Source organism: Callithrix jacchus, chromosome 7 (genome assembly GCF_049354715.1).
Source record: "Callithrix jacchus isolate 240 chromosome 7, calJac240_pri, whole genome shotgun sequence".
NCBI classification, from domain to species: domain Eukaryota; kingdom Metazoa; phylum Chordata; class Mammalia; order Primates; family Cebidae; genus Callithrix; species Callithrix jacchus.
The window spans coordinates 45,544,805-45,561,081 of NC_133508.1; the positions used below are offsets into that span (position 1 = coordinate 45,544,805).

Below are 16,277 nucleotides of genomic sequence, written 5' to 3' on the forward strand. Positions count from 1 at the left end.
CTGATCTCTGCAGGAGCTGGCAGCAGCGTGCATCACAAGTGTAACAGTGCCAAACACCGTATCATCTCGCCGAAGGTGGAGCCACGGACAGGGGGGTACGGGAGCCACTCGGAGGTGCAGCACAATGACGTGTCTGAGGGCAAACACGAGCACAGCCACAGCAAGGGCTCCAGCCGCGAGAAGAGGAACGGCAAGGTGGCCAAGCCCGTGCTGCTGCACCAGAGCAGCACCGAGGTCTCCTCCACCAACCAGGTGGAGGTCCCGGACACCACCCAGAGCTCCCCTGTGTCCATCAGCAGCGGGCTTAACAGCGATCCGGACATGGTGGACAGCCCGGTGGTCACAGGCGTGTCCAGTATGGCGGTGGCCTCTGTGATGGGGAGCTTGTCCCAGAGTGCCACAGTGTTCATGTCAGAGGTCACCAACGAGGCTGTGTACACCATGTCCCCCACCACTGGCCCCAACCACCACCTCCTCTCGCCCGACGCCTCTCAGGGCCTCGTCCTGGCCGTGAGCTCCGACGGCCACAAGTTCGCCTTCCCCACCACGGGCAGCTCGGAAAGCCTGTCCATGCTGCCCACCAACGTGTCCGAAGAGCTGGTCCTCTCCACCACCCTCGATGGTGGTCGGAAGATTCCAGAAACCACCATGAACTTTGACCCCGACTGTTTCCTTAATAACCCAAAGCAGGGCCAGACGTACGGAGGCGGAGGCCTGAAAGCCGAGATGGTCAGCTCCAACATCCGGCACTCGCCACCCGGGGAGCGGAGCTTCAGCTTCACCACCGTCCTCACCAAGGAGATCAAAACCGAGGACACCTCCTTCGAGCAGCAGATGGCCAAAGAAGCATATTCCTCCTCAGCAGCAGCCGCAGCGGCCAGCTCCCTCACCCTGACCACCGGCTCCAGCCTCCTGCCGTCGGGCGGCGGCCTGAGTCCCAGCACCACCCTGGAGCAGATGGACTTCAGCGCCATCGACTCCAACAAGGACTACACATCCAGCTTCAGCCAGACGGGCCACAGCCCCCACATCCACCAGACCCCCTCCCCAAGCTTCTTCCTGCAGGATGCCAGCAAACCCCTCCCTGTCGAGCAGAACGCCCACAGCAGCCTGAGTGACTCCGGGGGCACCTTCGTGATGCCCACGGTGAAAACGGAGGCCTCATCCCAGACCAGCTCCTGCAGTGGCCACGTGGAGACACGGATAGAGTCCACCTCCTCCCTCCACCTCATGCAGTTCCAGGCCAACTTCCAGGCCATGACGGCGGAAGGGGAGGTCACCATGGAGACCTCGCAGGCAGCCGAAGGGAGCGAGGTCCTCCTCAAGTCTGGGGAGCTGCAGGCCTGTGGCTCCGAGCACTATTTGCAGCCCGAGACCAACGGGGTGATCCGCAGTGCCGGCGGTGTCCCCATCCTCCCGGGCAACGTGGTGCAGGGGCTCTACCCCGTGGCCCAGCCCAGCATCGGCAACGCCTCCAACATGGAGCTCAGCCTGGACCACTTCGACGTCTCCTTCAGCAACCAGTTCTCCGACCTGATCAACGACTTCATCTCCGTGGAGGGGGGAAGCAGCACCATCTATGGACACCAGCTGGTGTCGGGGGACAGCACGGCGCTCTCGCAGTCAGAGGACGGGGCGCGGGCCCCCTTCACCCAGGCCGAGATGTGCCTGCCCTGCTGCAGCCCCCAGCAAACGAGCCTGCAGCTGAGCAGCTCGGAGGGCGGGGCCGGCACCATGGCCTACATGCACGTCGCCGAGGTAGTCTCGGCGGCCTCGGCCCAGGGCACCCTGGGCATGCTGCAGCAGAGTGGACGTGTGTTCATGGTGACCGACTACTCCCCAGAGTGGTCTTACCCCGAGGTAAGCTGCCACTGCTGCCGCCACCTGTCACCCCTGCTCCCACCCACCTTGCCAGCCCCTGTGCCACCATGCAGCTAAGGGATGCATGCAGGTGGCTGCTCTTCGGAGGAACCTCTGCACCATGAAGATGACACTTTCCCCTCCTTGCATCCCCACAACACTCAAACATCTCCGTCTTTCACATGGTGGTTCTCAAACTTCACTGGGGCAAGTAGCTTTAAAGTCAGGGGGTCCTTGGCCGGGTGCTGTGGCTCAGACCTGTAATCCCAGAACTTTGGAAGCCTGAGACAGGAGAATTGCTTAAGCCCAGGAGTTCTAAGCCAGCCTGGGCAACATAGTGAGACCTAGTCTCAAGAAAAAATAAAAAAATAAGCCGGGTGTGGTGGGGCCTGCCTATGGTGCCAGCTGTTCTGGAGGCTGAGTCAGGAGGAGCACTTGAGCCCAAGAGGCTGAGGCTGCAGTGAGCTGCGATTATACCATTGCACTCCAGCCTGGTGACAGAGTGAAGCCCTGTCTCAGAAAAAAAGAAAAAGGGTGTCCTTGGAGGCAAAATGCTCCCCCAGCTCCTGCCAGAGCTGTCTGCCATTTCTTGGTTTATGTGTTAAGAGTTCATCTATGTTTTGCTTTGCTTTTTTTTTTTTAAAAAGGGGTCCTAGGGTTGCTTAAAAAACATTCAAAAGTCACCATCATATGATCATTCACATCCACTGCTTCCTCTCTGCTTCTCCAAACCAAACAAGAACAAAAACCAAAAATCGCTCTTAAAACTGAACAGGGCATGGCATTCTGGAGATTCTTCTTAAGTAAACCTGGCACTCTGCAAATTCAGCAAAGGTCGCAGAACGCAGGATTCCAGCCTGAGCCCTCCCGCAGCCCCCAGGCCGTCTCAGCTCCTGGGATCTGACTTTCAGAACCGCTACTCCAAAGACCAGGGCACAAGTAGTAGAGGAATCTCTGCATTTTCTCTAGAGTAGAATCACATAGGAAGGGGCTAGAGGGACCCAGGCTTTCCCTACATAACCTGGTGCCCACAGCACCTGCTTCCTGACCCTCCCCGGCCCGCCTGGCTGCTCAGGGGACAACATGCACACTGCAGGCCCTGATTAGACACTTCCCAGGAGGTGGCTGCCCATGGCCCACTGGGTTGGAAAACACCAAAGCAGGGCTCTTACTTCCTCACCCTTCTTGACCACTGGCAAAGTGAGAAAATCTGTGTACACATATCCCTGGCTCTCAGAAAGATTCCACATCAACCCAGGTAGCTGCCCAGCCTTGGGAGGGGAGCGGCCTGGAAATCAGGCAGGTGTCTGCACAGACCGGCTGCTGCCCGCAAGCTGGCTCCGTGCACAGTGTGTTGAGAAATGGAGAGGCAGCTGCCATGTGTATGCCGTCGGGAACATGGCGCTGGGGCCAGACAGTCTGGATTAGAATCCCAGCTCCACACTTACTGTCCGGTGACCTTGGGCAAGGCCGCCTCTCTTTTTGGGTCTCTAAGTTGGAGCAAGTTGACCTCCCAGGGCTGTTGTGAGGACTGACTAGGAAAGCACTCAGCCCAGCTCCTGCCTCTCCGGTGTGTGTCCGCCTGGTCCCACTCCGGTAGGAAGAGCCGGAAGGATCGGACTGGCCTCCCACTTGGTGTAGCTTGGTGTGGTTGTGTTTCTGACACCCTGCTGTCTCGTTTGTTTGTTTTGAGAAGGATTTTTGCTTTTATCGCCCAGGCTGGAGTGCAATGGCATAGTCTGGGCTCACTGTAACCTCCGCCTCCCGGGTTCAAGCCATTCTCCTGTCTCAGCCTCCAAATAGCTGGGATTATAGGCATGCGCCGCCACACCTGGCTGATTTTTATATTTTTAGTAGAGATAGGGTTTAGCCATGTTTCCCAGGCTGGTCTCGAATTCCTGACCTCAAGTGATCCGCCCATCTCTGCCTCCCAAAGTGCTGGGATTACAGGCACGCAACACCACATCCAACTAATTTTTGCATTTTTAGTAGAGATGGAGTTTTGCCATATTGGCCGGGCTGGTCTTGACCTCCTAGCCTCCAGTGATCCGCCCGCCTTGGCCTCCCAAAGTGCTGGAATTTCAGGCAGGATCCACCATGCCTGGCCCTGACAGCTTAGTCTTATCAGTGACTCTGAGCTCAGTGGCACCTTCAGAGTACCCACCACACCCCTCACCCCACCCCACAAAGGCTGCCCCAAGCTGAAGGAAGTGATGTAGAGGGACAGGAAGGGAGGCCAAGACCAGGGTACAGGGGGAAGCTCAGAGCTGTCTTCTGGTCCTGGTTCCTTGAGACCTGACTCTCTGGGCCTCAGTTTCCTTACATGTAAATGGCTGAGAGGGGGTGGCCTTGAGGCACTCCCAGTCTTAGGACCTGGGAGATTTGGTCCTTGGGACACTTAGAGGCGCTCTGGAGCTCTTAATGCCTTGTAGGAGCCGGGAGGCGGGAGGAGGGTCCCCTCTTTCCCCGGGGTCCTGGCCTGTGAGCACAGGCCCTGTCTGGGTGCAGGCCTAACCCTCAGCCTGCTGGGTGTCCTCGCCCAGGAATGGGACATTGGCAGGCCAGCCTCCTTCTGTGCTTTCCTGGGCTGCAGATCCCTAAACCGTCTCTCGGAGATAGTCAGTTCAGCAGCTCACCACGCGAGGGCGGCCCAGGAACAGGAAAGCAGTGGCAGCCTGGGCAGCCCAGCAAGAGAGAGCGGCCAGCCCCGCTTTTCCAGAAGCCCTCCGTGCTTCCAATTACCCAGCACTAAAAGCAGCTGAAATCCAGCTTGATTTGGGAAATGTGCATACACCACCCAGCTGGGCCCTTCGGGGCCCCACCTGGCCACACAGGGAGGCCTCAAGACTGTGAAGGGCCCCTTCCTCCTTGCTGTCCTCTCCTACCCAGACAACTGTCCCCACACCACAGCAGGGCCCCCCATCCTTGGTTCTGCAGGAGACGGCACCTTCTCTCCTGATACTTGTCTCCCTTCGTCTGGCCCTCGTCCTGTCCCCTCCCTGCCAGCCTGTCTGTGCACTGACGGCCTCAGGAGTCCAATCTGGCCGGGCCCTGCCAAGCTCCGGGAGGGCTCTACAGCTGGGCATGTCAGCACGGGCCTTGCTTCCCAGTCTGCAAAATGGGGTTTGGCTTAACGATTACTCAGCACCCCACCCAGCTCTAAGCCTCAGTGCATCCACTTAGCAGGAATGCGACAGCCAGGGCATCCTGCTGTCGTCTCTTCTCTGAGTGGCTATTCCTCCCAAAGGCTGCTCCCATTTCTCCTGACTCTATTCACCCCTTCACCTCTAGCTGCAGCTGGTCATTAGCGTGTGCACGTGCGCACACACACACACACACACACCAGAGGTGTCCCCCTATGCCCCAGCATCTGCCCTGGCTGCATCAGACACCAGGCCCTTTATCTCAGGACACGGAGGCCTCAGATGGTATTCAGTGTCCCCTCCCTACCTCCCCCACACCCTCCTGCGTCATCTCCCACCACTGACACTCCTGCTGCACCAGGCAGAAGAGCCTGCAATTACAGCCGTCAGGCACACACGTCACTGCCGATTCAGCGCAGCCAGGCGGGCTGTTGCCACGGGAACCGTCCCCTGAATGGATGGATGCTGAGCTGTCCTGCGGTGGTTGCCATGGAGAAGGTCTTGATGTTCTCCAGTAATTTCTGCAGCTCTTTGTTCCCGGCAGCAGCCCCAGCTTCATGCTAGCAGCTGTTGCTCGCGGTTATTATTTTTTCCCTTTTTCTCACACGGTAACTGTCTGCGGCCTTTTGAAGTCACTGCTCTTCCACTTCCCAGGATCCTGGGGGATGGTGCCCTGAGCTGGCCTGCTGCTGCTTCAAGACATCCCAAAGTCAGGCTCCACCTGTCCACCGCACTCCTCCCAGCCAGGCACCCACTCCACCCAGCCCCCTCCACTTCCATGGGGTTCCAAATATCCCTGTGCATCTGAACGAAGGGATGCTGCAGCCGAAGGGGCCCTAGGGAACAAATGCCACCCAGAGAGGCTGGGCTACTTGCCTGAGGACACACAGCTACTGAGGGGCAGGAGCAGGCCTTCTGCTTTTGGCTCTCAGTCCTGAATTCTCCGCTGCCCTAGCAGTAAAGTGACCTCCCAGGCCAAAGCAAGGCTCATGCAAGAGTGAGGGTAGAATGTGCCCCTTCCGTGGAGGAAGGCTCTTTTCCTGGCTGGGCATTTGGAAGAGCCACTTCCACCTCATCCCTGGAAGCGCCCCTCCTGTTGCCGATGCCCTGGGTCAGGCCTGGGTTCCAGGAACACTGCGGGGGCTCCTAGGCCAGGCTCTTTGTAGAGGTTGGGGCTCCCTCCAGGGCAAGGGTGGGCCAGGGCCCATGAGAGGCAGAGCAAGAATAAGTGACTGCCCAGGAGGGAGCGTCTGGCTGGCACGGAGCTGGGGCAGTTGCCTCTGGCCTGGAGTGGAGGGGAAGGTGGGCCCACAGCAGCTCCTCACCCCCATCTCCCAGTCTCCAGCGTGTCTGGCGACCTTCTCCAGCCTGGACACTAGGTGGTGCTCTCCGCCCTGACCTACGCAGCTCTCCGCCCCCTGCAGGGAAAGGTGTTTACTGGTTTGGGGGTGGGGTGGATGGCGCCTCTGGGGTGGGTCCACCCAAGGTTTTAGCCTGGAGAGCCCGGGAGGCCGGCACCCCCACCTTCCTCATCCCCAGAGAGAGCCTCCCTCCATTCAGTGACCAGCCCCTCTCCTCTGCTAAGCTGTAAGTAGGGGACCTACCAGGTGCCATCCACCTCGCACCTCCCTCTCTCATCACTATGCAGGACAATGGCCACAAAGCAGGACTGCCCGGGGGCCTGGACAGGAGGCTGCCCTCCTCCTCTGCTTTCTGCAGCAGCCCCAGACTGTTCCGAGCAGGGGTCAGGGAGTATCCCAGCCCTTCTGATGCTCTCCTGATGCTGGGTGCCCTGGGAGGTTCCTGGGGGTGGGTTCCAGCCTCTGGGAAGGTCATCCGACACTGCTCCCAGCCAGGCTGCGCAGTCACTGGTTGCTTGTGGGACACGGGGACCCCAGGCTAGCTGTGTAGGAAGCAGCATAGACTCAGGACCTTTAATGGCTTAGCACAGGGGTGGTGGGGGGAGGGGGCAGATGCTCAGCCCCGTTCCACCCACAGCCCCCAGCTCTGAGCCCCATATTCAGCTCCCAGGGCAGCCTCTGAGCGTCTCCTGCACTTAGTGCTTCTGTTTCTTTATCTGGCTCTTCCCCGCACCCTGCTCCAACCCCCCTCACCTTGCCATCCCCACAGCCTGGAGATCCTGGGTCTCTCCTTAACCCGCCCACCAAGAACTTCTGGTCCCTAAGCTGACCCTGAGATGATCAGGCCTGTTTTCAAACCTTGTAGTTCCCTCAATCTGTCCACAAGCGAACGACAGAGCAAGTCCCCTCCCTGCCCTCGGCTTCCTTCCAGGCCAGTTCTCAGGGGCATCGTGGGCTGAAAGGGTTTGCAAAATTCTGCACTTGCTTCTGTCTGATCTGCGAGTTACACAGGAGACAGGGTCAGGGGTTGGAGCTGCCAGTTTGTGCTGGATACCAACAGAGGGAGGTGTCTGGGGCTTCCTGGGGGGCCAGGGAAGGGTTGCCCCGGGGCCCTCCTCTTGCCGTAGCCCTGGAGCTTCGGTTCTCAGAAGTCAGGGCTCACTGGAATCCCTGGAGTGAGGGCCTGGGAATCTGCATGGAGGGAAGGGTGCAAACCCCCATCTGAGCAGTGCAGGCTCAGGGGAACTTCCCCACAGTGCTTCCCTCGGGTGGCTCACGCTCCAGCTCTGTTCCCCTCTCTATTCCCTGCAGGGAGGAGTGAAGGTCCTCATCACAGGCCCGTGGCAAGAAGCCAGCAGTAACTACAGCTGCCTGTTTGACCAGATCTCAGTGCCTGCATCCCTGATTCAGCCCGGGGTGCTGCGCTGCTACTGCCCAGGTGAGAAAGCCACCCCCCAGCACCCCCTGACCCCGGAGGAGAGTGTGGGGCCTGAGGAGCACTGGACTCAGAGTCAGCCTCGGGGTGACCTTGAGCAGGCCCCGGTTTCTAAGGCTGTGAAGAAGCGGATCCCAGATAGTCATCAGAACGTCATCTGCTCTGGCTTGGGGACCCAGTATCGGACAGGGCACGCTTGACTGGGATTTTGAAGAGAGCATGATGAGAGCACTATTTAGGGAGGGAATACGCCAAGCAATGTATCCAGGACTGGCCACAGTGGGAAGCTGCCACCACTCTCAGCCCAAAGGGCAACTAGAGCTGGTGAGAGCTGAGGCAGAGGCCACCTCTGTAGCAAGGCAGCCTCCCTGCACCTGCCCCTGCCTCCCATGGCCTGAGCCAACCAGAAGCCAAGAGAGCCTAGGCAATGCCGTCCACAGGCTCTGTCCTCCTGGGGCCCAGAGCAGGTGGCAGGAGGCTGGAGGAAGCCTGGCAGGGGTGGAGGGAGATGGGGTGGGGGTGGGGTAGAGGGTCCATCTAACAATATTCAGCAAACTGCTTCAAGAATGTAACAGAGCCAGCTACCCTATGCCCAGAAGAGGTACATGCACATAATTTGCTTCCAATTCAGGAGCTCAAAGATCCCCCAAGAAACAAACCCATTCAGGAGCCCCTCTGTGCTGTCCCTGTGGCTCTGAAGCCTATCATCCTGGGTCCAGCATTATCTGCTTGGCATGGTGTCCCTGTCTGGTCAACTTCTCGTTGACCTCTAGCCATCACTGCTTCCCTACTTGCCTGTCCCATGGGGTCAGGGACTATGTCCTTCTTGGTCACCATTGTATTCCCGTGGCTGGCAGAGTGCAGGACATGTCACAGAGGAGGATGGAGACTGTGAAGGAATGAATGAGTCTCCAGGCATCTGAAGTCCGTCTCTAGAGCTCATGTCTTCTGCTCCTGGGCTGGTGCTGGCAGGACCCCCTTGGTGGCCCCATGCCATCATTGCCAGCCCTTGGGATGGCCTGTCCAGTGAGCCCTGACCATGAACAGGAGAGAGGGTGAGGATGCAGGGGTGGGAATGGGCAGGGAGACCCACTCCTATCCTCTAACAGCAGGGAGCCTAGAAAGCAGTGAAGATGCTCCCTGTAGAAGACTACCCGGAGGAGAGGCACGGGGTGGGGGATCCTGATGGCAAGAACAGAGCTGGCTGGTGCTGGGCAGGCCCCAGGGTGCTTCTAGGTTCCATCCAGGGTGGTCCGTCCTGAGCCTGGGCTGCCTAGCTGTCTGCCACCCCCATCCCCACCCCGCCGCCCTTGAACCATGCCCCTAGCCTGGGGCAGCTGAGCTCCACCAAGCATTTTTCCTTTTCTCTTAGGCTCTTCTTTTTGTTGCTGTTTTTTTTTTTGTTTTGTTTTGAGGTGGAGTCTCACTGTGTCTCCCAGGTTGGAGTATAGTGGGCAACACTTTGCCTCCCAGGTTCAAGCAATTCTCCTGCCTCAGCCTCCCTAGTAGCTGGGACTACAGGCTTGTGCCACCACACCTGGCTGACTTTTGTGTTTTTAGTAGAGACGGGGTTTCACCATGTTGGCCAGGCTGCTCTCCAACTCCTAACCCAAGTGATCCGCCCGCCTCAGCCTCCCAGAGTGCTAGGAATACAGGCGTGAGCCACTGCGCCCACCCCTCTCTGGCTCTTCTTGTAGCCACCAGAGCGGAAACCCCTGCTCCAGGGCTGGCTGCACACTCAGCCTGTGCTTGAACCTCCTTCCTCACAAACTTCCCAGGAGTCAGCACTGCTGCCCATGCGCACACCCACCCCCTGCTGGCCCAGCCCTCCCCTCCCAGCCCCCACCTGCCGGACTCCAGAAGGCCCACCCAGCAGCCCTGCTCAGCATGGGGCACAGCCAGCCGGGGCAGCAGCCAGGCCGGATCTGCCTATCACAGCGCAGGGCTGTGTGCAGCTGATGGGGCCCCCGCCTGGCAGGAGTCGAGGAGAGGACCCCGTGGTATAAAACAGTCCACTTATCACCTGCTGCCGGAATGGGACTTGCCTGGCCTATAAATAGACGCCACTTCCTGTACCCGGTTCTCACCTGGCTGAGGGCCAGGGCAGGGCTGTTTAGGTCTGCCCTCCGTTATCTGACCCCTCCACAGAAAAAGAGGATTGGTCTTCATGTGCCCCCAGATGATGTCCCAGGTCAAGACCTGGAGAATCCTGGGGGCTGGAGTCAGCCACACTCGGGTCCATCCCAGATCAGCCAGAAACCATCTGTGTGGCTGGAGCTCAGTCCCTGACCTCTCCAGGCCTCAGTTTCTACCCTGAAAACTGCCTGCCAGCGGGGTGGGAGCAGTGAGTGAAAGGAGGTGTGTGAATCCCCTGGCCCAGGCGCTCCATTCCCGAAGGGTTCCTGTGAATGAGTCCTTTGTTCTCCCTTTCCCAAGGGGAGTTTGGAGAGCGAACCAGGGCAATTTGGGTCTCGGCAGGCAGTTCTCCTGGTCCTGGGGATTTCTGGGTCCCCAGAGATGGTAGGTAGAGTCTGCCCAGTCCACTCACCCTCCTGGTCATTCAGGCTTATCATATTAGCCATAATATGTCTTGGACAGAGGGACCAGGAGCCACAAGGCTCAAGGCAAACTGAGAACTGGGACCCCTCCGCTAGGGCCAGCGTTCTGTCTTCAGCTAACTCCAGAACTGAAACACATCCAGTGCGCTGTAAAACAGCACTGAATGTATTCATTCATTCATTTGCCAAATAGCTTTTGAGTAGCCCTTGCTTGCTGTGCATGGAGTAGGGACCTCAAGTGGAGCAAGGAATGAGACCCTGCCTGTCACCAGGCCCCTGATCCCAAGGAGCTCTTGGTCCAGGGAGGAGCATATTGTGTAAATGAATCACTGCTCACTGCCGCAGGAGATGATGCTGGCTGCTTGGGGACCTCATCTCTGGGTCTTCCCAGAGGCATCTGAGGCTGAGCTTGAAGGATAACACTTGGAAGTCAGAACCAAATGCGCCTCACCAAAAAGACAGGTTCAAAGGCTTGGGAGCACAAGCCAGGAACGACACGGGAGAAGGGACACTGGTGACACAGACAGCCAATGCCCACCTGTCTCTGGGGTCCCAGCCCAGCACACCCACCCAAGCAAAACAGATGAGGTGACTCTCCCCTGACTGAGAACAGGGTCCTGCCCTGGCAGCTCCCACAGCGTCACGGGCAGCAGGAGACACTCAGGCACAGAATGTGTCTTCTACAAGACCTGGGTGCTTCAGGGGCAGGAGGGAGCCAACCAAGTTGGGGAAAGAGGCGATGCAGGCTTGGAAGACAGGGGAATCCACCAAGGAGACGCTGCTGGCCAGAGAGCCCCACCCTGGATTCCTAAGAGGTCACCAGAAGTCAAAAGATGAAATTCAAAATGAGGGCCACGTGCAGTGGCTCACACCTGCAATCCCAGCACCTTGGGAGACCAAGGTGGGCAGATCACTTGAGGCCAGCAGTTCGAGACCAGCCTGGCCAACGTGGTGAAATCCTGTCTCTACTAAAAATACAAAAATCAGCCAGGTGTGGTGGCAGGCACCTGTAATCTCAGCTAGCAGAGAGGCTGAGGCAGGAGAATCGCCTGAACCTGGGAGGTGGAGGTTGCAGTGAGTCAAGATTGTGCCACTGTACTCCAGCCTGGGAGACAGAGTGAGACTCTCTGAAAAAATAAATAACTAAATAAACAAACAAACAGAAATAACAAAATAAGGCAAAGAATTAGATTTCAAAACCATTCAACAATGAATGTTCTACTGACGTTCTACTGCAGGGAGACAGAAAGCAAGGAGAAAAAGAAATAAGCAAGATACCTGGTGAAAACTGTATCCCAGCGGTAGAATATGGGAATAATGTCACCTGGGAAGAGGGAGATTCCTTCTGGAACATGGATCAGCAAAGGCCTCTCGCAGGCTGGGACCTGGATGATAGGATGGAGCCAGTCATGGGAAGTGGGAGGAGCATCCAGGCCAGGTAGCGGGCAGAAGTGCAAAGGCCCTGAGGCAGAAGGAGGCTTGGCAACTTGGAGAATGTAAAGCCCAAGACAGCCGCTGGCTGCAGGACAGTAATTGGGGAATGGGGAGTTGAACGCGGTAAGACTGGAGATGATAGCAGGGACCAAAACAAATCGTGTCCATCTTTCTACATCATAGGCAGGAGTTCGGTTTGATTTTACTTGCAATGGAAGCTGTTAGCTTTAAGCAGGGAGTGGCTTGATCTAAATTATATCTTTAAAGATGATCCTGGGGTGGTAGGGAGGAAGAAGGCAGAAGGCTGATCTTTCCAGGTGTCAGGAGAAGGGCTCCCTTGGGCACCACACTCCTCCCAGTTTCCTGTAGGGGTGCTGGGCTGTGGGCCCCACTGCTGGATTGTGGCCTCCCGACACCCTCCCAGCAGGAGTGGGTCTCAGGTGTGCTGACATTGCGTTCGACAGGAGGCTAATGCAGGAGTCTAGGCAACAAATGATGGCGGCATGGACCAGAGCCTTGGCAGTGGAGATGGAGAGCAGTGGGTGGACCCAGGAAGCATGGACAGACCCAGGAGTCCGTGATGAACTGCATTAGCGGGGAGGGGAATAGCGAGTCCAGGTAGCCTCGAGGGTGATGGACCTGCAGGGGCAGGGCTGCTGGGCTGGGACCCTGGACACCACAGCAGGTCCCCTCTGCTCCATCTCTCTGGGAAGGAAGGAATGCCTTGGAGTCTTCCACCATTCCAGCATCACTGCAGGCTGTGCAAGTGCCAGAAGATGGTGGAAGAGCAGCAGCAGTTGACGGGCCCCCCAGCTGGGACACATTGTCCTGGAGAAGCCGTGAGCTCGCCGAGGCTGGCAAGGAGGCTGTTAAGAGGAGCAGCTCTGAGCGGGCTCCAGTGGGTGTAGGTTTGGCCACCTGCCTTCCTGTTGGCAAGCCAGGACAATCTCCAGGGCAGGCATGTGACCACAAGCTTGGGGACCCGCCCAGGGATGCCAGCAGAGCCACAGCAGTTTCTGGACTCCTGCCCAGGCATCTCAGAGGTCCTATGTGACCTCCACCGTGGAGTCCTTTGGTTCAGGTTGTGGCCTGGAGCTGAGGTTCCAAGTCAGGGTGGAAAGCACAGAGGAAAAACCCGTGGGTCCCCTTGGACAGCGACTCCCTAAGACCTGCCTCGGGGACAATGGCAAGATGGCTGCTTCCTTAACACATCCACCCAGGGTGGACAGTGGCCACTGGCCAATGAGCTGGTTTTCCCATGGGGACAGGGATCTGCATCAGAGTCCTCGGAGGAAAGCTGGCGCTCTGCTCTGTCCTAGGGAGTGACTGACTTGGACAGCTTCCTTGAGTCTATAAGCTCCTGAAAACCAAGAGCCCCATACAGTAACTCGATCCCCGTGTGTGTGTCCTCCCTGGAAATCTGTACTGGGGAGGCCCTGGGTATCAGTATCTGGTATTCTAGAAAGGCAGGGCAGAGGGCGCAGAACCCGGACATCTGCCGGGGATGAGGCCTGGCAGGGCAGTGTGCACACCCAAGACTGCCCATGGGCCACCTCTGTGGGCCACAGGCCAGCCCCCAAGATGAGAACATGAGCCGTGGAGAGGCAGTCTCCACCCCAGAGCTGCAGCAGGTCTCCGCCGCGGGCTGGCTTCCTCTTACTCACAGTGAGAACATACCTCATTTATTCCACATGGGGCCACAGCAGTTAACCAGACCCACCGGCGCCCTGCCTTCCAGAGCTCACTGTCCGGCCATTGGAGGGAGATGTAACCTTCATGCCAGCATCCCTGGCTCAGCACCCACTAGGGTTGAGCTGGGACCAGTTTAACAGAGGCCCAGCTGAAGCTCCCTCATCGGGAGGCAGAAGAACTTCTAAGAATACAGGGGGTGGCTCGTTCAGTGAGTCAGGACAGGCTTGTAAGAATAGGTAAAACCAAATAAGCACAAATAAGTCCAAAGCAAATGTTGTACCCGAACCCCACCCAGGACGGATGGGATAACAGCCAGCCATAGGGCAGGGGTGGGGCTCATTCATTCATTCATTCACTACAACGAGCCAGTCATACTGAGCACCCAGCCCCTGCCCTCACTGGGGCAGAGGAGCAAAGGCGCAGTTACAATACATGAGAGTCGTCACAGGACAGCTGGCTGAGCCTGGGTGAAACGAGAAGGTTCCTAGAAGAAGCATCGTGTTTAGGTCTTGGATGAGCAGACATAGGCTACCATTAAGGAGAGCTAGACGTTAATCAATGAAGGGTAGTGGGGAGGGGACATTCCAGGTCCCGTGTGGCTCATCAGACTCTGGAGCGTACCCACCCGCCCTTGACCTGCTCTCTCTTCCTCTCACTTTCAGCCCATGACACTGGTCTTGTGACCCTACAAGTTGCCTTCAACAACCAGATCATCTCCAACTCGGTGGTGTTTGAGTACAAAGCCCGGGCCCTGCCCACGCTCCCTTCCTCTCAGCACGACTGGCTGTCATTGGACGGTAAGAACAGTGCTTGGCAGGCACCAAGGGAGAGGGACGCTGGGGAACTCTGTGCAGTGTGTGAGAGAAGAGTAAGCACCCTGAAAGGGGCAGGAAGGGGTGCCAGTATGAGTGAAGGAAGGCCAGCTGGGTCTCCACCACCAGGCTGAGTGCCGATGCTGTCTGCCATTCCTGTGTGGACACCAGCTGACGCCCCCCCCTCAATCTGGGAGAGAATGAAAAGTATCTGAGTGCGGGCCTGTGGCTGGCACTCCTGCTGGGCTGTCTGGCCAAGCAAGCCCAGGGGGGCTAAGAGGTTCCTCTGGCAAAGGACCCCAGGCAGCAAGGTCCAAGCACCCGCTGTGCCCTTCCAGGGCTGTTTTTGCTTCCTGGAAGCAAAAAGCATTCCCAGAGGCCATTGCCAAGACCCAAGCCTCTCGAGGAAGAGGCGGGGAGGCAGCTCAGCCCTGGGCTTCTTTCAGATTTGAAGTATTGCTTCTGCCTTTTGGGGCTTACCAGCCAAACCTTCTCCTGGAAACCCTCAAATGCCCTCAGCTCCAGCTTCTTAGCTGATTTTACTTGCACCTCTGCCCTGTGCAGCCTCTGTGGCAAGCCCAGGGCTCCAAGAGCTGCCAGCCTTGTCCATGGGGGTCGATAAGTGTTGGAGGTCCCCATTGGGGTACCAGGGGCTCAGCAGAGAAGAGCTGCCAAAGGCAGGTGGGGATGCCAGGGTCAGAGACTGCGCTTTCCCACCCGGGCACATGCCAGGAGGCCCAGAGCTGACCAAGGCCTGGGGGCTGAGCCCCATGCACTGGGGATGAGGTGGAGAGATGCCTGTTTGTGACCTCAGTATCCGGGCAGCCTACAAAGGTGGCAGTCCCTGGAGTACCTTGCTGGAGACCGTGTGGGCCTGGGATGTTGCCATCTGGGCTAAGCTGAGCCTGGCTCCCCTGCTTGGGGGGGGGCGTCTCTAAGCAACACCCCCAACCCCACACTCACAGCTGGCCTTTTGGGTCTCACCTCTCAGATCACCGCTTGCTGTGGATTGCTGGAGGATTTCTGGGCTTGGGTACAAAGTTCATTTCCTGAATCACCCAGTGTGTAAACCTCAGCCTTATCCCAGCAGCTCCTGCCCCAGCCAAGAGAGGGTGCCAACAGCCGCCCTGGCTGGTGAACCCTCAGGAGATATTCCCTGGGGCAGCTTTGGGTCAGCAGACTGCACCCTGGCAGTGGCTGCCCTGGGGCACCAAGCTGCCCTTGGCAGCATCCCTGGCTGAGGCTGGAGCCAGTCAAAGCTTCGATGATGACCTGCAGGATGTAACAAAGGGCATAGTGACCAGGGGCTCCTGTTAAGGAAATCTGGTTTCGGTTTGCAGAACAAATGGGGAATGGAGTCGGGAACTCTGCAGAGCCCTGGCTCTCCCTGCAGGACCTGGCCAGCTCACTAGGGTGAACCCTAGGTGCTGGGACCAGTGCAGGACCCTGCCTGGCAGATGGAGCCTTTTCAGAGAGTAAAGTCACAGCCAGGCAGTGCCCCCAGAGCTCAGAACATATCTGCAGGCCCCCTGGAAACCCAGAGAGCCAGCTGTACCCTGGAAGCTGTGGCACAGGAGGACACGCGATAGAGACCATGAGGAAGGGGAGCCACTCAACTACTTCACGACAGACACACCCTGGACCTTGGCCATGCCAGACCCCTCAGGATGGACCTGCTGCCAAGCTGGGCACCTGTTCTCTAGCTGCCCCCTCCCCATAGAACTTTGAGCTCTGAATTCTGTGGGCCTTCAAGTTGAAGTAAGACCCCTGCCCTGCAGGATACACAGGAGGTGACAGGAGTTGGGGTGGTGATGGCATCAAGGCCTGGGCGTCCAGCAGCATCAGCTCTGTTACCACTGGCCGGGGCACAGCTAGGGGAACAGCTCAGAGCACCCTGCTGAACCAGAGGGGGCCAGCCCGGGGTACACCGTGGCCCCAGATGCCCTGAAGGACGCTTTCCTTAGGTCTGGGCCATTGTCCTT

General features: G+C 58.1%; 1 protein-coding gene across 35 annotated transcripts in view; it reads left to right on the forward strand.

Moving 5' to 3' along the window:
* Nucleotides 1-16,277, forward strand: part of CAMTA1 (calmodulin binding transcription activator 1) — a 966,581-nt gene that overhangs the window by 863,424 nt on the left and 86,880 nt on the right. For 28 of the 35 annotated variants that reach the window (XM_035252890.3, XM_035252891.3, XM_035252892.3 and 25 more), the window contains 3 exons: nt 14-1,860; nt 7,676-7,802; nt 14,146-14,280. In XM_035252890.3, the coding sequence (XP_035108781.1) occupies nt 14-1,860; nt 7,676-7,802; nt 14,146-14,280 (2,109 nt within the window). Of the gene's footprint in view, nt 1-13; nt 1,861-6,435; nt 6,591-7,675; nt 7,803-14,145; nt 14,281-16,277 lie in introns of those variants that run through there. The other 7 variants (XM_035252911.3, XM_078330252.1, XM_078330255.1 and 4 more) reach the window with 1 other exon arrangement.